At 41.0% G+C, this 25,933-nt stretch overlaps 2 protein-coding genes across 4 annotated transcripts; both read right to left on the reverse strand.

The window, feature by feature from the left end:
• Positions 1-114: 114 nt before the first annotated feature.
• tnfrsf1b (tumor necrosis factor receptor superfamily, member 1B) lies at positions 115-7,062 on the reverse strand. 3 transcript variants are annotated; one of them, XM_061043109.1, is made up of 9 exons: positions 6,840-7,062; positions 5,380-5,485; positions 3,296-3,358; positions 3,005-3,163; positions 1,737-1,830; positions 1,355-1,650; positions 1,154-1,240; positions 901-959; positions 115-808 (listed from the first exon to the last, which is right to left on the reverse strand). In XM_061043109.1, exons 1-9 carry the CDS (start codon positions 6,888-6,890, stop codon positions 296-298), a joined length of 1,428 nt encoding a protein of 475 aa, XP_060899092.1. In that variant the 5' UTR covers positions 6,891-7,062; the 3' UTR covers positions 115-295. The 3 variants fall into 3 exon arrangements, with proteins under 3 accessions (XP_060899092.1, XP_060899091.1, XP_060899093.1); XM_061043108.1 differs by having other exon boundaries at positions 3,296-3,421; positions 6,840-7,061; XM_061043110.1 differs by lacking the exon at positions 6,840-7,062 and having other exon boundaries at positions 3,005-3,192; positions 3,296-3,421.
• Positions 7,063-8,919: 1,857 nt separating this feature from the next.
• miip (migration and invasion inhibitory protein) lies at positions 8,920-14,959 on the reverse strand. Its single transcript, XM_061043111.1, has 9 exons — positions 14,454-14,959; positions 13,649-13,857; positions 12,361-12,466; positions 12,170-12,281; positions 12,003-12,082; positions 11,788-11,914; positions 11,029-11,125; positions 10,781-10,891; positions 8,920-10,354 (listed from the first exon to the last, which is right to left on the reverse strand). The coding sequence occupies exons 1-9, from the start codon at positions 14,830-14,832 to the stop codon at positions 10,220-10,222; spliced, it is 1,356 nt and encodes a 451-aa protein (XP_060899094.1). The 5' UTR covers positions 14,833-14,959; the 3' UTR covers positions 8,920-10,219.
• Between the last annotated feature and the right edge of the window lie 10,974 nt (positions 14,960-25,933).

A 25,933-nucleotide genomic window follows, 5' to 3' on the forward strand; every position in this document is an offset into this window, starting at 1 on the left:
AAGTAATTTTACAAGTTCCAAATGAAGTTCAAACATTTTACAATGTATATGAGATACATATATTATGGAAAATGTAGCACCTGGGGCTGTAATTAACCACATCACTGAAGGAAAGACAATTTCACATTTTTATTTACAGTATATGTATTTCTGTACACGTTTTTATACACACTGGAAGTGAATGAATTGGAAATAGGAAACAGAATAAACGTTATCAGTCTTGTTGTCTTGGATAAATGATGCCATAACCTGCAGGTGCGGCTTGAAGTCTTTCAGATTGTTTTCAAATGTCCCTTCATATACTTTGACTTACACTCTCTTGCACTGACATGACTGTTGTTTTTCCAGACTCTTGCTGTTGGATGCTTAATGACCTCTCTTCTTCTCCAAAGGGGAGTTTACAATCTGCCTGCATCAAGTCTGCGGGCATGACAGACGGTGTCCCAGCAGAGCCATTTCCTATGTTGAAGGTGATGTTCACGTTGACCTGGGGGCTTGTGGTCGCGGTGGGCTGTGGGGAGGCCTGTGTGGCGATGCTGGTCTGTGAAGAGTCCGGTTCTGTGTTGGAAAGTAAAGGCAAGGGCTCCGACAGAGCAGAGTGTGGATCGTGGAGACATGTTGTGGACTGCAGAGGCCCGATGGACTCTTCGTTGCTGCACCCGCATGTTCTGGTTAAACTTTCGGTGTTGTTAGTACGCTGACTCTGATCATTGAAGGCTTCCCCTTTCTCCAACAGAAGCTGTTGTTCTGGTGAAGGTACTGTAAATGAGATCAGCTGGGTTTCCCCAAAATAATCTTCTTTGATCTGCTGTAGGAAGACACAGAAAGGTTAGGTCTATACTTTACACTAATAACTTCATTTGATTGGTATTTAAAAAAAAAAAGCAAAAGAAGACTTACTTCATCACCAGCCTCACAATTTCCATTTGCGTCTACTTTAGGATGAAAACTTGCAGCATCTGGGCGAAAAAGCAGAGCGAACATGCGGTGAGGGTGAGTAATGTAGGACACTGCTCCAGATAATGACCATAATTAGTCAACATTATTATTGTTCTTATTTTCAACTAGAGGATTCAAAGAATCTAGATACAATCAGAGTTTTACGACAAAACAGCAACATGATTAATTCTCTTTTTTTGCAGGGAGCAGTTACCTTTCTTACTGACTGTTTTCCAAAGGCACACCAGCATTATGACGATGAAAAGAAGTATCAATCCAGTGACAGTAGCAATCACTGCCGCTAACAGAGAGGTAAACAGAAACACAGAACAGAAGAAGAAAGAGGGGGATTTTAAATGCTAATAGACCTCACACTTTTCTTATCATGACTTCTTCAAAAAATCCATCTCCCTACCCAGTTTACTCTCACTCTCTGCGGGTAAATGTGTGCTTCGTGGGGGGCTTTTTGTTGAGTGATAGAAAACTGTCTCTGGTAACGTCAGGTTGATAGATGGTGTGGAGTCAGTTGGCCCACGTGGAGCCTTGGAGTCTGAGGTTGCTGCGATGTTGCCCATCGTGCTCGTCGCGCTCGTCGTTCTTGCACTTGTCAACACACCGTCTTTCTGTGAGCTTTGAGGCCCTGTGAGCCACGGTTCACACACAGTGTTTGAGGTAGCACTGCCTTTTCTAACAGCAGCCCTCCCATGACAGCTGTATAGACACAGAGAAAGAAGGGTTAAAAAAAACAAAAACGAGCTCCAAACATCTGTTTACATATGTGACTATCCTTCACCCACTTTGTATGAGGCAGACATGGGTCGGTGGAGGAGTCTGTATCAGAAAACGTCCCATTTGGGCAGCGTTCACACCTCACATTTGAGTCAGCCGTCCCTGAAAATATCATGTTGTCGTTTTAGAACATTTTACTATCAGTCATTAAATGTAACTAAGTTAATAACACACACTAGAGTTAACAACTGTGGATGAGGCTTAAACTTTTACGATGGTTTAATGCATTTGGTTTGATCAATTAGTTCAATTTAAAAAATGATTTAAAAACTTAGACTGATTGATTGTCAATAGGAAACTCGTGAATTCACATGTGCAACATTGAAAACTTGAATTCTCACTTTTCAAAAAATGATGTAAGAATGACATAAATGGTAACTACGGACGCAAAAAAAACTGCTGTTATTGCTGTTACTTTTTTTTAGATTATCTCAAGATCATAGGTCATAATTACTTTAAAACCAAGAAAAAAAACAAATCGTTTGTGATGCATTGATGACTTCTTGAAAATTAAAACAATTAATTAGGCTGAAAATGTCAAATCGAAGAGCACACAGTATTGATCAATGCATAAGATTGTCCTTTAAACTTGAAATATGACGGTGAAATAAATTGATTGATTGATTTATTGATTGATTAATTTATAGGAATTTATTGTCATAAGTCTGAAATCTTTCTGGCATCACAGCGGCTCCATTTGCAACATAAAAATTAAAGACAAGACACAAACATTTAACTAATCTTTCAAATATCAAACTAATATTCAGAGGCCTTCAACATGCTGTATCTGGAATTCAGCTCCGTAATTCATGTTTAGGATTGACTGTTGTACAAAAGAGTCTTTTAGTCTGACCTTATTAAAACCGGGGATCCTATATCTGAGGTTTGATGTTAATATTTTAAATTCACTGTTCAGAGCATGGTTAGGGTCAGAGACAATGCTGTTAGCCAACATTAACAGGGCTGTCTTACAGTTAACTGGCTGAAATCAGGTATACTCAAATATACCAGATAATCATCTTTAAGGTCTGTAATGTTAATTGCGGTCCCTAAGCTCGAGAAAACAAAACTTGTTTTACAGTAATAAACTTTTTTATTATCTCTATAAATTAGTCATTTGCTTTCTCAGAGAAACAAGAGGACTTGGCCCTTAAGTTATATTCAACTGTTGTCATCTCCAGATTGAAAAAAAAGCTTGTCAGCCAAGATGAAACCCAGTTGTTCACGGCATCTGTAAAATCAAATAAACATTAAAAAATGGACAAAAGCTTCATACCTGGCACAGACACTCCATAACCAGCCTTGCATCGTCTGTAAAAACTACACTCTTCACAGTATGGGTCTTCAAATCCTATGGTGCAGAACTTCCCGGGTTGGCACTGACACTTTGCATTTGCAGTAGGTGTGCAGTTAATGGCATACTGCAGACCTTTACCTGTTTTTGGATGGGGGGGGGATGTTTTGCTTACAAGGCGAGTTTGTTTAGAAAATGAAACAAAGCAATATACTGATAAGTAATTGAAAAACAATATGTTTTTTTACAGACATTTGAAGGGCAGCTTCTTACTTTCTTTGCACCTTTTGCAGCTTCGGCAGTTTGGAGAGTAGTTTCTGCCCTCCATGTACTGGGCTGTTGCACATGGTTCACACACAGTGTCAGTAGTTTCAGAACATTCGTGTTTCCATCGCTGTCCTGTTTTTAAATACGATGAAATCCCCATGTATCCATAGGTTAGTCACTTTAAATACAACGTGTTTATTATATCAGCATACGGGCAAGTAAACAACTTGATTTCCACTAACAGACAAAAATGTGAAGAAAAATGTCACAGTATTGCTCACACATTTTACTTGATATGATACTACCGCCCACAACGGGGGATAAAGGGGAAAGCTTTCTGGGGCCCAGTCACATGTGGAGAGTCCATGGAGGTTAGCAAAGAAAAATATTATCCATCCTAATTTAAAGCAACAATGAGCACATTTTATTTTACACCTAAATACTCACCATTGCCTCTTAAAGCAACAAAAAAAACTAATTCTATGTATTGGTACTTCAGAAAGATATAACCTGTTTCAACATATAATCCCCCTCTTCTTAAAATGTTGGGACTTTTTTTTGTAATGTTACCATCATAAGGGGGTCCAGTAAGTTTAACAGTTTTTCCACTTATGATGTAATCAGTATAGCCATTCCAGGACCTGCACAAAGTTAGGATGCCAGGGGACGAGGGCATTTGAACCCAACAAGAACTTCTTAACAAGCTTGTTTCAGTCAGCTAAAAAAGGCTAATGCTAGCCAGGAAGCTACCGCTAACAGTGCTAATCGAATGTGCATATGTTGATTTATATCATATCCTGGGAGGGCACATTCACTGGACCAGCCATTTCTGCGGGCCGGCATGTATGATAATATAATAAATGTATGGGTACAATGATCAGGGGGATATATGTATTACAATACAATGTGATACTGTAAGCAAGGTGATATATTGGTATCTTTATACCTCATGTGTAGTCAACTGTCTATTATAAAGAAATAAATGCTGGGTGCATTAAACCTGAGTGAAGAGTGGGTCACACTCATGTAATCTGTAATTAACTAGCTCTGCCTTACAATAAAAGAACAATTTCTTCATGTTTCACAAGATCAGCAGCTACGGAAGTTGCCTACTGAGTCAGCAGGAACATAAAAATGTCAGCCAGAGTTTTTCCTTTAACAAAATCATAAAGCAAACATTCATTTTATTTAGCTTGATAACTGCAACTGATAGTCTGCTCAGGAAAATTGAGTTTAAAAGACAAAATCATCGGTAGATCAGGGACTCATTTGTATTTTTTAAAAAAATCAGATTTATGAGTTCAATATCTGCTGTGCAAGAAAGAACAGAGTTTGACCAACCTAGCAAAAGTAGCTACAGGGGGCAGGGCGATGTAAATTGGAAGTTGTGACCACAAAAAAAAATCATTGCGACATTAATCAGTTTAAAAATAAACTTGTCAGTGGAGATGTATTACAAATACAGTAGATTTACTCAGGCACTGTATTTAAGTTTTATTTGATTATTCCATTTTAACAAATAGCTTTTGCAGTATGATCTATATAAATGACTTTTCTTCTGCAACATTAGTAATTCAAACACGCACACACAACACATCACTAGTTGTTATCCAAAGACGTGATGTACTCCATTCACAAATGAGTGATTCAGTCACAGGGATCACCCTTGTTGAATGTGGTACCGCTAGTTTTGTTTAAGAAAATCTGAGCACTTTTGCAAACAGTGGTGCTCTTCAGTGAGCTTAGACTAAGAATAGACTGTGGCTTTGGCTGACACATCTATTTCGGCATATCCATAACGCAGTCTTGCATGAATATATTGCTTACATAGACATATTGTATAAAGAAACCTAATGTCAGCTGGTGTATTGTCCTAGCTGATAGAGCAGAAGAGATCTAGTCGTGATCAATGATAATCATCAACTACAGTAGGTGTTATGTATTCATCATCACACCTTCACGCCCAAGCTTTTACCAACATTTTCACAACTTGTGTCATCAGCTGATTTCTACTTCTAATTTAGTACTGAGACAGTTTTGTCTTTGAGTATAGAATGCATCATAGTATAAATATGGCTCTCTGCACCTACCAGGGGGGCACCTCTTGCAGCACAGGTTAGAAATGTCTGACAGGTATTCTCCTGCTTGGTCCTGACACTTTCCAGCTGAGTCTGGCGGATAGCCCTGAGAGCAGACCTGTTGAAAAGAGAGATGAAACTTTGAGCGGCTTCTCTTTGGCAAATCTGACGAAGATAGAAAAAATATACAGGTATTTATTAATGCCCTGATTCACGCTAGCTGAATAGACTTTGTTTGGGGATTGAGCTTCAAGAAAATGAAGTTGTTTTGAAATGACTTAAGTGGGAGTTTGCTGCCAGCTTCTATGTCAGACCAACACTTTAACTTGTCATGTACCTTCTAAAGATAACAAAAGGTTGTCATTTTATAATCCATGTTTTCATAGGATGACACAGCCTTACCCCTTTTAAATTCGATTTTTGAACCAGACCAACCACACCTGCACCCATCTTTTCCTTTCGAGTAATGCTGCAGGCCTGAGCTGAGACCTTCTCAACAGGCAGCCTTTGTTCTGAGTTTCAAGAGGTGGATTTCACCCTTACAGTATCTCTCCTCTCTGTGAAGCTCTTTTTTTTATTTAAGTCTTCAGGCTGTGGGTTCTGCATAAATGCATCACGCAGGTGCAACCCTTCCCTCACAAACACCAGAATATTGTGTGTTGTTGTGAAACAGTGCATGGATGACGACACACCTGTCCCGTGCAAAAAAGTGTTGCTTGCTGTAATTGCCTTCCAATTACAAGCAAAACTTAAAATATGCTGACAGCGGTGTTTTTCTCGTATAACAGGAAGTAGAGGTGTTAAGCTAGAAGAACCTCGGTTATGAGGTACAGGCTTGCTTTGTGGTGTGGCAACAGGTGATGTGAAGATGTGAAGTTCAACCTCTGTGAAGCTTTTATCATTTACTGACTTTTTTGTTTCTCCTGGCTGCAGGCCAAAACTTACTCACCTTCTTTAGCAGAAATACAAAATGAAACTGGAAGACAGTAGAAAGTGTTTTTGTGCATTATTTCAAAACCAAGAGTCTGAACAATGAGACATTCATTCTGAAACTGCATCAGAAATCAAGCACCTGAAACCAAATATTCATAAGAGTCACCTCAGAATAAAGATGTGTTAGATCTATACAGTAAGACTTAACCATAACCAAGCTCAGGGCATTATCAGAACTGGATTTGATGCAGAGAAATCAGTTTAAAAAGTAAAAACAATGGTCTCAGTTTTTCTACTCAGACAGGTGGCAGAGTTTCCCTAATAGAAACATGTTTAAAAGATTCACTTTTGAGAGTAAATATACATAATGGTTTAAAAAGGACTCTTGCTTGTAAACTTTAAAGCTAAACATTCATTTCCCTTTGTGTTTAAGCAGTTTTACAGTCATCGGATGAAACCAGCCACTGCCTGATATCCAAGCAGACCCTGAAAACACCGCAAATATGCACGACAGGCTGACAGACGGACACAAAACATACCGTAGTAGTTCGGACGTTCAACAGAACCAGCAGCACAAGTATGTCCTTCATTGCGTCTTTAAACTGAGGATACAGCCACCAGCATGTGTGCAGCACTGATCATTTTTTAAAAAGGCGGTCCGGCGGTGTGTGAAAACAGGAGCGATTTCCTTGAACTCAGTCGAGTGTTAGTTTGGAGGAAGGAAACCACGGGCAGGCATTAGACACATTCTCAGCTCTGATGTGAAAAAAAATACCCCATGAGGTTAGAGTGAGTTGAGGCAAGGTCTTGAATCATTTGAGGTATTTTTTTTTTTTCGTGTGATCGAAAACAAAAGGTGATACAATGTTATTTCCCTGTTTGAATACTTACACAATAACCCTTTTTATCAATCATCATTAATGTAGCAACTTGATTAAAGATGTCACAGTGAATAAGTAATAGTATGTCCCCTGTGCTAAGTCAATCTGGAACTTTAGGATATTCTTTAAATCTAAAGCCAAACACTTGACCCCAATGCTAAAATGTAATAGATGAAACCCTTGAAAGACAGGTAAATATCGGCCTTATACCTTTTTTATTTGACTCAAAGTAAGTAAATCTGCACAGCTCCCTTTGTGAGTGGTTGATGCCATTCGTAATGTTAAGTCACCAGAATTTTATTGCAAAAAAAATGAAGTCCCTAAGAAAACAGGAAGTGATCTCATTAAATTTCTATTCCTGTTTTTACACAGAAAAAGTCCAAATGCAGTTCAGTCTCACAAAGGCCAACAATCTTACCAACTGCTTCAGTATCGACACAGCCTGAGTCAGGATTAAAAACAAGTTTACAAAAATTCCTTCCTTTCTTAAAGAGAAACTGCTTGATTTATGTGTTGCCTGATCTGCGTTTCTGTCCATCTGTGCTGTGGCAGGATACTGTACCGGATAGTTAGATAATAAAGGTATTGTTGCTCCACATTCCTGACCCACAGGCCAAGGTTTGGCTTTCGGTAACTGTTAGTAGTGTGGCTGAATATGAAGAACACATACACATATACTCATACATGCTGTGGAAAATAATTTCCCCTTGGGGACAGTAAAGTCTAAAGTCTACACTTGAGGGTTGGCCTCTGTTAGTGTTAGATGAATGTATTTTAGCAAAGCATTCACACGTCTTCTTAGATGTTTTGTCTTTTTCTCTAAACATCAAAATGCAGTTTAAACCAGTTTCATTCGAGTATATCTCAAGAAATGAAGACACTCCTATCTCTCATCTGTTCAACTAGACAGTGTGAGCCTTGAACAAAAGGTCAAGAGTTACAGGTGAAACTGTCTTCTCTCTATTTCTGTTCAGTTCTGTACGTGCTGGCCAGATGAATGCCCCTGTGTTTGTCGTTTGTTTGTTCCTGCATGAGACGTTGACATTTCACAAGAGAGTTTCCCCTCCCACATACTCAGCACTTCTCAAAGCACAGAAGTAGCAGCAGTGTTAAATTAGTCTCATCATGTCATTCTGAAGATGATTTTTTTAATGAAACACCTTCAGTTTCTTTCTAAGGATACATGTGACTCCTGGAATTGAACATTTATGTTAGGTTTCAGCATTATTTATTCATGCCTTGCCCCACTTTAATGTCTGACTGCACTGACTGTGTACACTGTGGGATTCTGCCACGTAATTTCCAAAAAGTACAGCACAGTTACATAAAGCATCACTTTTTCATATTTGTCTGGACTTTTACCTGAACTATACTAAGACATGACAGCATGTACAGCTAACAGGAAACCGTTTTTCATTGTTTGAGATTCTCTGTAATCTTTTCTCATGTTTGAAGATTACGTTTTGGGTTTTTTATGAATTAATGTCATAGGACAGGACAGTGGATCGGATAGGAGAGAGAGGGGAATGACATTCAGGAAAGAATCCGAGGGTTGGAGGTGAACATGTGGCCCCCTTTAATGACTACAAGCTCAGTACAAGGGGAACGCAACCCAACTGCTAGGCCGATCGGCGCCCGTCTTCTTAATTCTTGTATTGTATGAAATAGAGAGCAATGACTGCTGAGATTTAAAAAAGTGAGGTATGCGCTAAGAAATGGTGTGCAGAATTCAGTATTGTTTTTAATTTTTTAATTTTTAATTTTTTGTTCCGTACATGTCAAAACACAAAACAGAAAAGGAAAAAGAAAAAAAAAACAATTCACACTTTATCCCATGTACGGAAAGGAGCAGGGAGAAGAATAAATCTTGTTTTGCCTGCCCCCTTACTCAAAAAGCAAACAATAAATGTCTGGATGGTTCTGTCCAATTACAATCAATGAATGAGTATCATGCCGACATAAAACAAATCTGACAATTCAGTCTTCACTTCCACAGAAAGTAGAAGGAAAACACACAGAATACACTAACTGCCACTTTCATACCGTCTGATAACTTTGTTCTTGTACATTTTCTTAAACTGAGATATCTGAACACAGCCCTTCAAGTCATTATTTAAAGAATTAAAATACAAGGTGCTTCTTTAATTAAAAAAAACAGTTTGTGTTGAACTGAAACTCATTATCACAAATGTGATCTAGCACAACGCTTCACTCGTGTCGTAGAATCCGAGATCTACGATAAAGATCAACTGTATGGTAACAGATAACAGCAGCGGGCAGCGTTTGGCTTTGAAACCGGCGGTTTGTGCAGCAAAAAAAACAAAGCAATGAAGTTCAAAAGAAAAAGAATCAGATATGTTGCTCTTCAACATGAATGAATCAACAGTTACATTTCATTTAATTGAATGAGCACTTACACGTTTTCGTGTCTTCAATTGTTTTAGCTCATAATGCACAAAGTGGAAAAACTTAAGTGTCATAGGTGGAACTGATTCAGAAACTGTGACACAGAGCTCTATGTGGTTTCTTGTGAAAAACATCCTTTACAGTGACAGCCGCTCTACAGTCTGGCTCTAGAAAGCTCTCTGTCCCTTTTTCAGGAAGCGGCAAAGGAAGTAGAAAGCAGAAGTGCATTGAGAGCCATAGCAAAGAGCTGGAAAGGAAGTTGTGTCTGAGTAACTGAGATGATTCAAAAAGACGTGATGGTCGTAATCTTCTTCTCTCATGCATGAGGCTGCTGACAGTCACATTTGGTGTCTAAATTTGTTCCAACAGGAAATAAATGCTAATATCTAGCATTTCATTTTCTGCTGATTATGCATGACCCTCTCACTACAGATGTCAATGCAGTCTGGCATTCTCTATTCAAATCACTGTATCAACTCTACTTATAAAATTCACATTAGAGCAGAGATTACTCAAATTTAAACATTTACAAAAAAAATACATTGCAGATACTTAAAAAGGAAGTCATTTTGGGCATCATGGGAAGGTTAACAGGGACTGCTAAAATCAATAAAGCAGATGTTGACGACTTATCAGTACATTGGGGAAGATTTGCCTCCCAGTTTCCTTTTAGGAGAGAAGTGTTGGAATTTGTGACGAGCCAAGCAGGAGACATCTGAGATCTGGTCACACACCTGGTTACTGGACTTTTTGGATTCAGGGATATCCTGAGAAAATATATTTGACAAAAAATGAGAATAATATTTGAGATTGTATGTGTGCTCACAAGGTTCAACAATGATTTTTTTTCCCAACCATATCGAGGTGCTTCTAGGGCAGATTTCACACTACAATTATTGAAGTTAAGACGATTTCTAGAGGAGACATTTTGACATGTCAAAGAAGAAGAAAAAGCACTGGTCTAATCATCAAGACTATTAATAAGAACTGCATTGTATTTAGCCAGGTCAGTTTCAGGTCTTTGTTATTGGTTCAACAGTTACTCAGGGGGACACTTAAAGGAACAGAGGCATTGTCAATATTCTTAGTTTAGTTCTACCTTTGCTTTTCCTTCTATAGTAAGTAAAAAAAATCAATTAAAAAAAAATCAATACTTTATTTGGAGAAAAATGACAAAGCATGCGGTATCTCACCTCTAATAGTAACTCGGTGGAGCTCTTTTTGTCCAGACTGCTCCTCAGGTCGAGGCTGCTGGGTGGAGGCAGCGTGCTCTGACCTTTGTTTGACCAGCCAGAGAGACAGTGCTGTACCAGAGAGAGAAATCCCATTACTATTTTAATTCAAACACAGTGGTTAAAAAAACAATTTGTAACAATCAAACTAATGAAAATGGCACAGATGAGCAGTCATAAACTGTCACACAGAGGAAAGTCTTACTCACTGATGGTAACCCCAAACTGTCTGAAGGGTCAAAACTGCATCGCCGATGAGCTTTGTATTTGTAAGATGGCAAGAGGGTGGAGCGAGGGATGCTGACCCTTAAAAATTAAATCAAAATAAATTGTAAGAGGAAGTTTACATGTTCTTCAGAGGTACAATGCTGGGATAGGAAGATAACAAACGGATTTTTGATCGTATGAATTGAAAATGAAAATCCAGAGAAAGGCTTTTCAATCAGCCCCAAATAATCTGACCCCCCACACACACACACACACACACACACACACACACACACACACACACACACACACACACACACACACACACACACACACACACACAAAATGGCTGATGATGCATCTTTCAATCTCAAAATGGAAGTATCTTAAGTCGATACATTACTTAACACATTTGATGTATGACTAACACCGTGCTATAAGATTGTTCAAACCTTTGTAAACTTTCTCGCAATAATGATGACGTTGATGACACCTGTTATTCTGCTCTTGAGTTTATATAGCTACACGCAAAGCATCTGTGTTAGACAGGGACGTTTACAAACAAACATGAGAAGCCAGAAACAGGACTCGTTTAAACAAAGAAATATTGCTCAGTATAAGAGGTGTCAGCTTCATCTCAGGATTCTAGCATCTTCTGAAATAATCAAGCAGAGACAAAGTACATCAAATGACATAAAAAGATTTTCCCCTGGTGTCAATGAATGACTTTTGTCCGTCAGTGGGGATGACATCATTATTACCTGATGAGTGCTGGTTCAGCAGTAGTGTGAGGGTGGGAGGACTTGTGCTTTTTGCAAACCGGGCAGCATTCCTGAGAGTGAAGAGGCACTGGGAACAGTCTGCTGTTTATCCTGTAGGAGAAAGTACCTGAAAAAAAAAAGGTGAACAAGCAGACATGAGAAATACTTCAGATTTCATGAAAAGACAAATGAGAGTAGAGAATCAAAGATCTTACACTGATGAGTATCCACGTTAGCCTCTGGGTCATCACTGCCAGTTAGAGGTGGCGGCACTGAATGACTCTCCTCTGAAAATCTAGGAGGAGAAAAGACCCATCAGTAATCACTAGTAAACATAACACACATATTTAGACACAAGTGCAATTAAGAGTGAAGCACTCACTCTACTTGTGAGCTGTGGACACACTCGTCTCTGTTAAGCGATCGGAACATGCGCAGGTCATTGTAGAAAGCGTCAGAGCGCTCAATCAAGGAGTCTTCAGTGTCAAGGACTCCTTTGAGTGAACAGACATCACGTGTTAGGGCTGCATGAGATGATCGTGTGTATAAAACAGAAAGACTGATGAGGCGTACCTGCTATCCAGTCGTATCCCAGTAGAGGCTGCAAATGACGCCTGTCAGACGCACATATCTCTTCACATCCATCAACCGGAGATGTGACCCGACTCCACTCCTCCCTCTACAAAAACAAACAAGTGGAGCAGAATTTGTGTGGTATGTTTTCAGTAAACTTTTTTTTCTAATAGACTTTTCTTACAGAAAAAACAAGACATTTAAAAAAGGTCTTTTAACGGGTTATTAGTAAGACATCATAAAGCATCCATCACTGCTTAAAATGTACTTATGGCAACAAGGTTAAAATAAATAGTTCCAAAGCGCCCCCCTGTGGTCCACTAGAGGAATATTTATAAACTCTTGTTTTCTGTGTATGCACCTTTACAGAGCTGGGAGCTTTTATACAATCAATTAAAAACACATTGAAGCAAACTTCATTATTTCGCAACTGGGTTACTCATTTATCTACATAATTGCTGAACTTCTGGAAAAAATATTTAGTGTCATGCCCTTATTTACATCTAGGAACTGATCCTTGGGAACTTAGGCCCTGTTTCCACCAAGTGGTCCAGTTCCATTCGGTACAGTACGGTACACATTTATTGCCGTTTCCAATGTCAAAAGTTGGGAAGGGTTATTCTGGTAAGAATAACCGATCCATATCGTCCTACTTTTTTGGCACCCTTCTGTTGGGGTGTCAAGCGTACCAATCTGATCCCTAAAGGGTGGAGCTAGACACTCAGAAGTCTGTTGATTGGTTGAAAGACTCGTCACTTCCCGTGTGAAAGCGGTAATAAAGGACAAACACAAAACGCACCATGTTTAAAAGTCCAGTGGTTTTGAGAGAGTTATTTCAAGGCTGTTTTTTGTTTTTTGGTGACTAATGTCAGCGCGTAGCGTCGCCCAATGGCAAGAGGGTGGACGACCTCTGAGATGCAGAACTTCCTAGGAATCATTGACCTTTGTTTACTGTGCCACTTTTGTCTTCTTTGTTGAATTTATTGGTTGGCTGTGGAAACGCAAGCAAGATCAGGGTTTACCGTATCAAACTGTGCTGAACAAAACCAGACCGCCTAGTGGAAGTTTAAATATGTTAAAAGTGTTGTGTTTATTTGGCTGATGAACATTTTGTTCTTCTTTTAACACGACAATCAGGGCTGGAAATGATCTTGATTACAATTCAGTCTGATCCTGTTACTTTATGTAATAACTGAAATTCAGGGGACAGGGTCAGGGTAGGGCTCATGTATTACTCCACAAGATCAGCGATAACCTTGTTTAGTCTTTCATTGGTTCCTTTTCTTACCTGCTCCTCACTCTGACTTCTTAGACAGGACTTGGTGCTGGGTGGCCTTGTGTCCCGCAGCCTGTTGTGGACTTGAGAAGGTCTGTCGCTGTTTTTGAAATGGTCTGATGCTGTTGTAGGCCTACGGTCAGCTGTCTCTCTGCTGTGTTTGGAGGTCAAACATGGTCTTGATCCATTGCCTTGGACTCTGGTTTGATTCTCACATTCATCTGATTGGGAAACACAGAAAGAGAAGATATTTATCAGTCAAAAATAAGATTTTTTTTCCCCCTTACTTCCTTACTTGGGATGCACAGCTTAAATGAACTACATGTATATATGCAACATGAAAATAGCAAATGTCAGCAATTCATGATTTTTGTGTATAGAGTTAAATAGGTTTTCTAACCGCATACATTATCTGACATACATGCTCAACTTTGTCAGATGTGTGTGCCTGAAAAATGGCACACACATTTCACACAAATGGTGAAATAATGTATCTGACATACATTATATCACTGTTTAATGCCTTCTCCTTGTCAACTACTCTAGATGAGAAAAACAAATCAACTCACAGGTTTAATTTGGATTTAGATTTCTTTGCTTTAAAACTCAATATAATGGGCGATTATAAAATCCAGTGTAAAACCAGAGACTTTGAAGACATGCGTCCAAGCTTTGAGTTCGTGTGGTGACATTATTTATGTTTCCAAAGCTACATACTTCAGTGCACAGATTTTTAAATCTTGAACGGTCAAGCATGGCACGATAGGCCTTTGGCTTCATTAAAAAAAAAGAAAAACACACGCACAGAGTTCATTACCTGCAAATGTCACTGTAGGTTTGGCGAGGGCTGCCCTGGCTGGAGCGGGGTCTCCATCGGTCTGGATGACGACCTCTGCAGGCTCTCTCTCTCTCCTCTCCTCAGGCTCTCTCTCTCTCCTCTCCTCAGGCTCTCTCTCTCTCCTCTCCTCAGGCTCTCTCTCTCTCCTCTCCGCAGGCTCTCTCTCTCTCCTCTCCTCAGGCTCTCTCTCTCTCCTCTCCTCAGGCTCTCTCTCTCTCCTCTCCTCAGGCTCGTCCTCCCTCTCGCCGCTTTGACTGCAACCTCTCAGTCGCTCCAGTTTCCCTCTCTGCTCATTCAACTGGTTCAATAAGTCTTTGTTACGATGTCGTAATGCCTCAAGTCGGTCTAAAGAGGACATGTTTTAAGAATGAATACTTCGTTTGGATCAAGTTCATGTTATTAACAAAGAAGAAAGAAGCGGAAGTTTCAGATTATTTTGCGATTCAAACTAGACTCCACGAGCTCCATAACAACGCGTTGATAACAATGATTTGATTGGCTGTGAACATTCTACCCGTCGTACGTTGCGTGATGACGAGATGTTTCTTAAAGGGGCAGACACACATTTTATTTAAGCGATAAGACATGATGTTGACAACAGAGGGCGCCCTTTACCCAATAAGTTACTGGACACAGATGATAATGGTCAGTAAGGATAGAGCTGATTTTGAGTTTTGGACTGGGTGCCAACACTGAACTAATATTGTTTGGTATTTTAATTTGTTAATATATTGTTTTAATGTAGGCCTATATAAGATTGAACCCCTAACACTAATGCAAAATGTTAAATATAAACTGAATATGAGGCCAGTCTCTCAGGTTATAAACTATGTGAAGACTAATGCAGATAGAGTAAAAAAGGTTTCAATATTAGCTTCAGAATCTGACATCCTCCCTGTCAGGAGGGAAGATGAAGGTCAAGTTAGAAAGAACGCACATTTTAACATTTTCAAATTTCAGACAATGCTGCCTTTTGCATTACTGTCACCAACTACGACCCCAGAAATAAACATACAGTTGAATTGAAGTTGAACTAAAACTGGTTATTATAAACTTTATAAATATAGTTGAACTGCTCTGCTGAATTTGATTGGATTTGATTTTTGAAGAGCTAGGGATGCATATAACCACATGTGTATTTTTTTTTTCATGTTGAAGTTGATAGTAGATCCTGGTAAAAGTAATTTTTGTCATGTTTAAGTTGATAGCAGGTTCCTGCTCTAAACATACCCAGTTTGTTGACTGATAGTTGACGGGGAAGCTTTTTTATTTTTCTCCCATCACCCCTAAAGGGCAGCTTCCTCCTTTGTGGCTTGATGACAATAAACCTGTCCATCCGTGGATGCAATAATGATGGTGTTGCAGGTGGAGCAGGGTCACAGACGTAATCATGTGCCTGATCCCCTGTGGAGCCAATGGTGTGGAACTGCGTGGGTGAGCTGCTGTTCAGTATTCCAGTCATGGCTTGTTTGCATGGAGAGCCGTCCATGCCGGTCCAGTATGATTAGTTGACCACGGTAGTGTTGAGTTGCACTCTATTATCATTTAACGGTGCCAGTCATGAAGTCAAGCACTCCTCCATGTCTCCCTAATTACACCCCCACTGCTGGGCTCGCAGCAATTACGGCCTGCCGCCACGAGGCATCATCGTTCATTAGGCACAGATAACTGACACATAGACAACAACAATCGAAAAGCAGAATTATTCATATAACAACAACTTATCACCTTAGATCCTTTATTTTGATGTCATTATTGGAGGAAACCAAAGGTGTCTTTTGGAGTGAGGTGGCTACAACACTTAAACTTATTTATTATATAATAATAACTTTTGAAATGAAAAAATGAAACGCCTGGTCTGTAGTACAAGTAAGGACCTTATGCACGGTGCGCCGGAAGGGACTAAACAAATTGCTTTTAATCACGAAAAAATGATTGCATTAATCTCAGGCCTGAATTAATTGCGATTACCTAGTTAAGACTTACAGCCCTAAAACACATCATTTAATAGGTAAAGGAGGTGATTTTCAAAGTTCTGGCTCCATAATAGTTGAATCCACTTTTCTTTTTTTTTTTTTAACTTTATCGAGCTCCTTCAATACAGTACCCACACTCTCTAGAGCCCAAAGATTGAATATTAAACGAAAGACGCATCAAGTTTAGAAAAAAAATCTTGTTCTTAATCACCAACTCATCACCGAATCAGGACTGTGTGTTTGCAGTTTGAGTAGAATGTGATCTGACAACACAAGCCCACAACGCCTCTAATGTCATTAAAGTTTCATCTTAAGATGAATAAACTCTGATTGGTGCTTAAAAGAACATTAAATCAAACATCACATCACCCTTTCGAACGTCATCTCAGCCACTGATAAAAACAGTAAGAGAAGATTGAATAAAGAAGTCAGGAAAAAAAGACTGAAGTGCAAAGGATCATCCATCTTTCTTCAAAATGTTTGTTTCATGCTTCTTGTACAAATGTTCCCACCATTGTCTGAACTGTTCACAGTTTATTTTACATTCAGAATAGTTACTCACGCTCGACATTTGTTGTTTCATATTTTAGTTGTTACATGATAAATCTGTTGATTGATTGAGGCTGTTATTTCAAAACTACAGAAAGGAGTCAAGTACACTGACTAACCAAAGAAGAATAAAAATAAAGGATGGACCATTCATCTTATAACAGTCTCAGTTGCAAAATCCTCCTGGGAAAAAAAGAGAAAGCCTTCACAACCCTTTCCCTTCTCAATGCCTCCTGAAGCTTTTAAAGGTCCCATATTATGCTTTTTTCTGGTTTTATATGCTCTTTAGTGTGTTTTCCAAGTGTCCTGTGCATGTTTAGGCACATCTATGAGCAAAAATTCAAAGTCTGCGGAAACGCGGCTTCTCCTACGTCCTCCTGTTAGCTGTAGCATTAGCTGCATGTAACGCTCGGTTCTAGCCCCCCTCGATAAAAATGTGTCAGTCCGACGTCATTGTCAGTGTGAGATCACTGATCTAAGCCCATTGGCTCGTTGTGGCAAGCCCTGCAGCTCATGTTGAAATTTCCGAGAAGCGTGCTGAGCAACTGACCAATAACGGCAGAGCGGATCGGCAGACCAATCAGAGCAGACTTGGCCCACGTGGGGTCTAACAGTGTGGGCTCAGCAGAGTGTAGCTGACGGACACAGAGCGTAGAGTGAGCAAGGAGGAGCAGTACATGAAAACAGACACTTTTTTTCGAACTTCAGCTATTGTGAACGTACAAAAGTAGGTACATAGATTAAATATACGAACCCCAAAAAGGGCATAATATGGGCTCTTTAAAAAAAAAATAGAATTTATGAACAGAATAATGTTTGAGAATATTTTGTGTGTTTGAACTTAGTATACAAATAGCCATCCAACAGGTGTTAATTCACATTACTGTTTTAAAGTGAAAACAGCACAGAGTCTCTTAGGGTTAAACCCCTATCTCTAAAACAACAATATAACACGTTTTTATTCTGTTCGTTAAGATATCTTTTATTAGAGTGAGGTGAAATCTGCTCTCTGACCGTTGAGGAAAACCAATGACATATATGACATATATTTTTCTAACATACAGGAAGCAGGCAGTTCTGAGCTAATGTGTCAGAGAATGTGTTGCTCCGAAAGCTATTTGCTGTGAATGAAGCTAGAGATTTAAACATGAAAAACTGTTTTAGCTTCATCATGATAAATAAGAAGAGGCTGAACAACACAGAGAAAGAAAAGTCACACAGAGCAGGACCCACATTTATTAACTGCTGCTAAAAAGTACATAAAGTAATCGGTAAAACATAGCTGTTAGTATTGAATCATCAATAATTATAATTCTGAATTAAGATATTAATCCTTTTAACCATTTGAACATGGCAGCTCTTTTCTTTTGACATAATGCTGGCTTTGCAAGGCTGAAGTGGTGTTTTTAAGATGCACTACTTTTTTCAAAATACATAAATGTGTGCGGTGTATTAATGGATTAGTGTTGTACTTACTCTCTGATGTACGTCGCTTTGGATAAAAGTGTCTGCTAAGTGAATGTGTTTGTATCCAAGTTTTTCTGTCAGAGAGTCAAAGTCCTGCAAATCTAAAGCTCAGTGTAATTGTATTTAAGCTGAGACATTTGTTTTATTTACTTTACGTCAACCATCTGCAAGATTTAATCAACCAGAATCCATCTGAATAAGTATTGTTTCAAAGTCAAGCCCACTGAGATCCATTTTGCATATAGAGTACAAAAATAACGTCTGACATGACTTTAAAATGTATGCCTGCTCAGACCTGATCTCTACACTTATCTGGAGTTTAGCGGTTGTCCGGAGGAGTCTGAGTTTTTGGTTACACAAATCTCTCTGTGTGAGGCCTCTGAAAAAAAACAAAAAACTTGGTATTACCTACGGTCCACTGCGTGTTTCTATCTCTGCTTTTTTATCTGATCTGAAAAGTCTCTCTTAACTCCCTTATGGCAGAGTAGACATCGTCACAGTTGGAATATGAGGAGGCAAAGAAAATAACCTCGAGCCAAGGTACACACAAACCCTGTTTACTTTTGTTGGGGTTGTATCAAGTCAACTTTGGTTATATTCTTTAATAATTATTTCTAATTATTAATAATATAAATAAGATATCATTAAACTGTGTTTAATCTCGTTTTGGGGCACCACCCTGTACTCAGGGAAATATAACCAAAATATTACTCAAATCAGTCTCAGATTAGTTATTTAATTACTAATATTATTAATAATTAATAACTATATTTAATAAATTGAAGGCGTGAAATCCGTACACAAAGCCTTCGCACCCAGCTTATATCACAATGCAAATACACCAGTAATCACAAACAACTGCTCTCTTAAATTATAACAGAATTTATTTAAACAAAGCAACATCAATCCAAAATCAATGAACTTAATCAAACAAATAACTATTATAAACTAATCTAAGCAAACAAACATTATCAAGCACACCTTGTGAATGAGGTGTGAATGTGTGTGTGTGTGTGTGTGTGTGTGTGTGTGTGTGTGTGTGTGTGTGTGTGTGTGTGTGAGAGAGAGAGGGGGGGAAGAAGAAAAGGGGGAGATTGCTTCGTCCCACGTGGTCGCCTTTCCGATGGCACACACCTAACAAAGACCTAATGTGGCCTTAATGTCTAAAAGAGACCGAGTTCGGCCCTACACGATCTGTGTGTCTGAGGCCTCTGGATGGCCGCGAGTGTATAGATCTCTGTGTGTGTGTGTGTGTGTAGCCTATGTGCGTAATGGGGGAAGAAAAGAGGATAAAAAGGAGCGTAGAGGAGGAGAGAAATGCGTGCCTGAAGAGGCCGGATCACAGTCCGAATCCCGCACCACAACTCGGAGTAATTCCCTTCATTCACAGAATCAAACCAGTGGCCGAATTCAAGTTAATACGACTTACACTGGCCTTTCTGATCAGAAGAATAATACCCGGTTATAACGCTGTTACGCTAAACACATATAGGACGCAGCGGTCCGAAATGGGAACAACAAGAGTTTTAAACAGGTAAAACTCAGGACGCGACGGTCCAACAAAGAGAAAAATTACAGTTTCTGCTTCAATCAATCAATTGTTAAAAACACTCTCTAAAGCTAATTCTGCCCAGACCTAATTAAGCCTCACTTGTGAATCGCTTTGCCTGCGATCGGTGAAGGAAAAAGGAGTCCGGTGATAAAACAGATCTTCTGTCTGTCCTGGTGCAGAGGCGTCTGATGGCGGCGAGGGTCCCTTACGGCAAGAGCGGCTTCGTTGGTTCTCCGTCGAGGGGAAAGATGTCCATTGATGTCCTTTCGTTGCAGGACGGAATAAGACCGTTATCTTTCTGATAAACTGTTATAGCCTAACGCTCTCCGAGAAACTGAGATGCGTTCACTGGACAATCCGAGCTCGGAATTTGGAACACTGCCGGCCGCGGATTACCTGCGCGCCAAAACTTAAAACAAAGGAAGATTGTTGCAGAAAACAGGAGGTGAGCTTTGGTCTCCGAGCACTTCAAGTCAGCGCGTGGAAAGAGGATGAACGAGGGGAGTCTCAGAGTTTTATCACCTGGCCGCCTTCCTGTGGGGTCTCCCTCAGGTTCCGGTCCCCCCTTTACGTCACACGTAGGTGTGAAGTGCCGCAGGGAATTCTGGGATAAAGAGTTCTTTTAGGCCATCTCAGTAAATAACTCAAAGTCCATGGTTTGACTGTCCTAAGCCTGCGTGGCCCAACATCCCCCCTTTGTCCTGAAGAATGGGATTGCGGGTCACAGTCTTTAGGGCAAATAGGGCCAACAGTCCATGTGTTAGGAGACAAACGTTCAAATAGTTAGTGAGCAACAGTCCATACATTTTGAGAGGCATTCGGTCTGGGCAGACACTGAGGCAAAGTCTGGGCAGACTGTCTAATTATGTCTAAAGCTAGGCATACAACATAACCAGGCATTAGCAAAGCTTTGCCACTCAAGGTGCATTCTTTAACAAAACAAATGAAACAAACAGACAAGAGGAGGAGAGAAAGAGAAGAGTATCAGGTGTAGATTTGTGAACTCCTAGCCTGGGCAGGAGTAAGCCTGTGGGAAGGTGTTTGTGGCATGTAGGTGTGTAAATGTACATGTACATTATGTGTCTCCCTACCAATGTCAAAACACAAAAACAGGGACTAGGAAACATTCATGTCGGGAGAGTGACATTGTTGTGTTTCCAGAATGGAGGCTATACCCCCCTCCTATGTGGAGTCAGAATCGGGTTCTCTGTAAGCGAGGGAGGCCCCCTGACCTACCACCTCTTTCATGCGCTCCAACTCCCTGGCAGAACTTGCTTCCTTAGGGAGCTCGTAGGAACTCCGGTTATACCGACCCTTCTGTCTCAGGCTACGGCCATCCCGAGAGTTCCGTTTGGATCTGGTAGTTCTCAGTTCTCCAGGCTGGAACCTACTCTGTGGTTGAGTCCCACGTTCACCCCCCTGGCTCTGTTCTCTATTCTGCCAGTGATGTGGTCTCTTGTTGCCCTCACGTGTCACGTGACATAAGCGTGTCTGCCAAACCACCTGTGCGAATTTCTTGATCTCTTTCATACTAAGCTGATGTGTACGACTATGCAGGGTGACATCTGACCGCACGCAGCCATGCAGATTGTGCATGAAGATGGACTTGAAAGTTTGGTTCTCTTCCAAACCTGGAGCCTCACGTCCCTGGAAATATGCAGATCTTAGGCGCCAGTAATAATCTTTGGGGGCCTCGTGCTTCTGGTGCAGGACACTGAAAGCACTAAGAAGGGCAGATGCAGGGTCAATGTAGGTGGAGTATTCCTGGCGCAAAGCATTGCAGAGCGCAGAGTACTGGTATCTGATCTCAGGCTGAAGGGTAGTCGTGAAGTTACGGACACTCTTGGAAGTTGTCTTCCAGATCAGCCTGAGTTTTTCTCTTGTGGATGCATCAGGTACATCACTGAGACACAGGTTAATCGCTCTGAGGTAATCATCGATGCAGCGGTCTGAGTTATCTGGGTCAAACCGCTCTACATCCTGTGCCATAGATTCAATGAGCCTTATGCGCATTATTTGATCTCTAGGTAAAAGGGAGCCATCCGAGTCATCTGAGGTTTGGATATTCCTCAGCTGTGAATCCTGCGATGGGAACCTACAGGTAGCAGGAGGGGGCCGGGTGTTATCTCTGCCTCTGGGGGCCGAGAAGTCACCCCCCTTTCTATGTGGTGATTCCAACCTGTGAAGGTGTGAAAGGGTGTCACAGCTGTCAGGGAACTGGGGTGTTTCCCCAAGGAGCGGGGCTCCACAGTCAAAATCAGGGAAAAATAGACTTATTTCCTCAGTCCTTTGGTTGTCCTGGCTGCTCGGTTCTTTACTGAGCTTTTTCAGCAGGGTTGTTTGATCATTTGAGGGGCTTGGTCCAGGATCGGAGTCATATCCTGACGATATGTCTTGCTCCATGCTTACCTGTACTCCCTGAATTAATTCAAACAAGTCCAACACTTTCTGCTTGGCAGTTTGTAAGTGCTGACTAACAGATTTGTTTCCGTTCTGCAAGGATTGGACCTTTGGTGGGAGTGTCCCCATGAAAGCACGGACACTCCTAGCCGTAGTCTTCCAGATCCGTTTCAGTTTTTCCTGTGAGGACGCATGAGGCAGGTCACGGAGACAATGGTCGACTTCTCTAAGGTAGTCGTTACTACTTGAATCTGGGCTATCTGGGTCAAAACGCTTCAGATCTTTGGCCTGAAGTTCCATCTGCCTGGTTCGCAGACCCTGACCCGAAGGCTGGCGAGGGCCGTCCGAGTCGTCTGACGAATCGTAAGCCCTGTGGTTGTCACGGTAGTACGGTTGCAACCGTGGCGGGGTTTGTGTTCGGCTCAGACGTGGCCGTCTATCATGGGACAGGTAATATTCGGTGCCCGATTGGACCCGTGCCTCCTCCCTGTCTCTAGGGGGCGTGAAGTCCCTCTTCCTGCGGGGTGAGGGTTCTCTTGGCTCAAAGCGTATTGCAGAACGCGGGGGCCTTGGGGCATTTCCCCATGACGGTGCTTCATGGTCTGGGGAGGCGTGGCGCCCTTCATCTTTACTCACCCAGCTCTTTACCGGGTAGTCTGAGGACGTGTGCGCTTTTGTGCCTGGGTCGACCCGGCGGTATCTTCCCCTCTCCTCCAGATCCTTCAACATGTCTGTCTCCCTCCTCCATGTGCTTGGTTCAGTCTCCCATCCTTCGTCTGAGGTTTCCTCAGCTGACATGGGGGCTGCAGTACTTATCTGCCTATCCTGAAATCTGGGTACCGTGTCACTTCGTTTCGTCTGTTCGGCCAGTTTGCTGCTTTCATGCAGTGTTTTATTCTCCTCCTGCAGGGCCATGCAATTTTCCTGCAAGGTCTTTAGTTTATCCTGCAATCTTTCGAAGTCGTCCCGCAGGATCTGTCCTTCTTCTTGTACCCGGGCTAGCTGTGCCCGGTGTATCTCATTCTGCACATTTGATTTGTGCTGATAAAGGAGGAGAATTTTGCCTAGAACATCTGAAGTTGTGCGTGTTGGCTTCCCAGTTGGTTGATTTGCATATTCAACCAAGCCCTTTAGTTTCTCTTCACATGTGCTGAGGGTGTAGGAGTTCAGACTGTCGAGCTGCTCTATAGGGGGGTGGATAAGATTAGCAACTACGTCTTGAAGGGGTGGATCGTCTGATCCACAGCGAGCCTTGGCCCATGGTTGATGTATGTCTTCTGCATACATTCTGTCTTTGTTAGGGGTGATCCTGGCTCTGTGGTTGACAAGATCAACTAGCTCCTCTAATTTCTTATCCCTAATGCTAATTGAATAGCTATATAGGTTGGCACTCTCCTCTGAGGAGAGGTTCGTCAGACCGGCAGCAGTTTCTTGCAGTGCTCCGTCGTCTGATCCAAAAGGAGTCTCAGCTCCCGGCTCACCTAGGGTCTTGGTACACATTTTCGTGATAAAATGGAACCACAGTGGATTACTGTTAAAAACGCTAAGCTAAACAAAGCTAGATCAACACCAGAGCAAATCTTATCTAGGTTTCCCAATTGATCACTGTAGTCTATCCTGGAAGATAAGAGAGGGGATTCACACCTCAAGTCTTCAAAGGAAGGGAGGAACTCACACCTCTCAGACAGCTGGCTATGCGACAATGGTTACACTCTCATCTGGCCAAATGGCTCTCAAACAACAAGGAGCACCACAATCCTTTAGTAGAATTATTCAGGATCAATGCAACAAATCAAGTTCATTGAGAACGTCACACTAGCTGCATCCTTATGTCCAATTGTTGTATGGACACAAAGGGGACAACAGTTATTGCTTTAACTGTTAACCAACAACATACAACACAACTAAGCCACAGCTTGATGTCTGCTTTGCTTAAACAACAAAAATTTAAAGAAAATATAATTTTCTTCAGAAAGATCCCTTTTAGGATTTAAGTTCGGATTACTGTGCATTTACAGTGCAACAAAGCTGGTTTATTGAAGGCCTCACACGGGCTGCACCATTTGTTGGGGTTGTATCAAGTCAACTTTGGTTATATTCTTTAATAATTATTTCTAATTATTAATAATATAAATAAGATATCATTAAACTGTGTTTAATCTCGTTTTGGGGCACCACCCTGTACTCAGGGAAATATAACCAAAATATTACTCAAATCAGTCTCAGATTAGTTATTTAATTACTAATATTATTAATAATTAATAACTATATTTAATAAATTGAAGGCGTGAAATCCGTACACAAAGCCTTCGCACCCAGCTTATATCACAATGCAAATACACCAGTAATCACAAACAACTGCTCTCTTAAATTATAACAGAATTTATTTAAACAAAGCAACATCAATCCAAAATCAATGAACTTAATCAAACAAATAACTATTATAAACTAATCTAAGCAAACAAACATTATCAAGCACACCTTGTGAATGAGGTGTGAATGTGTGTGTGTGTGTGTGTGTGTGTGTGTGTGTGTGTGTGTGTGTGTGTGTGTGTGAGAGAGAGAGGGGGGGAAGAAGAAAAGGGGGAGATTGCTTCGTCCCACGTGGTCGCCTTTCCGATGGCACACACCTAACAAAGACCTAATGTGGCCTTAATGTCTAAAAGAGACCGAGTTCGGCCCTACACGATCTGTGTGTCTGAGGCCTCTGGATGGCCGCGAGTGTATAGATCTCTGTGTGTGTGTGTGTGTGTAGCCTATGTGCGTAATGGGGGAAGAAAAGAGGATAAAAAGGAGCGTAGAGGAGGAGAGAAATGCGTGCCTGAAGAGGCCGGATCACAGTCCGAATCCCGCACCACAACTCGGAGTAATTCCCTTCATTCACAGAATCAAACCAGTGGCCGAATTCAAGTTAATACGACTTACACTGGCCTTTCTGATCAGAAGAATAATACCCGGTTATAACGCTGTTACGCTAAACACATATAGGACGCAGCGGTCCGAAATGGGAACAACAAGAGTTTTAAACAGGTAAAACTCAGGACGCGACGGTCCAACAAAGAGAAAAATTACAGTTTCTGCTTCAATCAATCAATTGTTAAAAACACTCTCTAAAGCTAATTCTGCCCAGACCTAATTAAGCCTCACTTGTGAATCGCTTTGCCTGCGATCGGTGAAGGAAAAAGGAGTCCGGTGATAAAACAGATCTTCTGTCTGTCCTGGTGCAGAGGCGTCTGATGGCGGCGAGGGTCCCTTACGGCAAGAGCGGCTTCGTTGGTTCTCCGTCGAGGGGAAAGATGTCCATTGATGTCCTTTCGTTGCAGGACGGAATAAGACCGTTATCTTTCTGATAAACTGTTATAGCCTAACGCTCTCCGAGAAACTGAGATGCGTTCACTGGACAATCCGAGCTCGGAATTTGGAACACTGCCGGCCGCGGATTACCTGCGCGCCAAAACTTAAAACAAAGGAAGATTGTTGCAGAAAACAGGAGGTGAGCTTTGGTCTCCGAGCAC

This window comes from Labrus mixtus, chromosome 7, assembly GCF_963584025.1.
Source record: "Labrus mixtus chromosome 7, fLabMix1.1, whole genome shotgun sequence".
Classification (NCBI taxonomy): domain Eukaryota; kingdom Metazoa; phylum Chordata; class Actinopteri; order Labriformes; family Labridae; genus Labrus; species Labrus mixtus.

Excerpts from the sequence above, each read along its gene's own strand:
- tnfrsf1b (XM_061043108.1), bottom strand. The coding sequence starts at position 6,890 with ATGAAGGACATACTTGTGCTGCTGGTTCTGTTGAACGTCCGAACTACT. Across the intron at positions 5,486-6,839 it reads TGAACGTCCGAACTACTACG|GTCTGCTCTCAGGGCTATCC; the intron begins GTATGTTTTGTG and ends TCTTTTCAACAG. Across the intron at positions 960-1,153 it reads GAAAACAGTCAGTAAGAAAG|ATGCTGCAAGTTTTCATCCT; the intron begins GTAACTGCTCCC and ends TTTTTCGCCCAG.
- miip (XM_061043111.1), bottom strand. The coding sequence starts at position 14,832 with ATGTCCTCTTTAGACCGACTTGAGGCATTACGACATCGTAACAAAGAC. Across the intron at positions 12,467-13,648 it reads GAAGTCAGAGTGAGGAGCAG|AGGGAGGAGTGGAGTCGGGT; the intron begins GTAAGAAAAGGA and ends TTGTTTTTGTAG. Across the intron at positions 10,355-10,780 it reads CCACCGAGTTACTATTAGAG|GATATCCCTGAATCCAAAAA; the intron begins GTGAGATACCGC and ends ATATTTTCTCAG.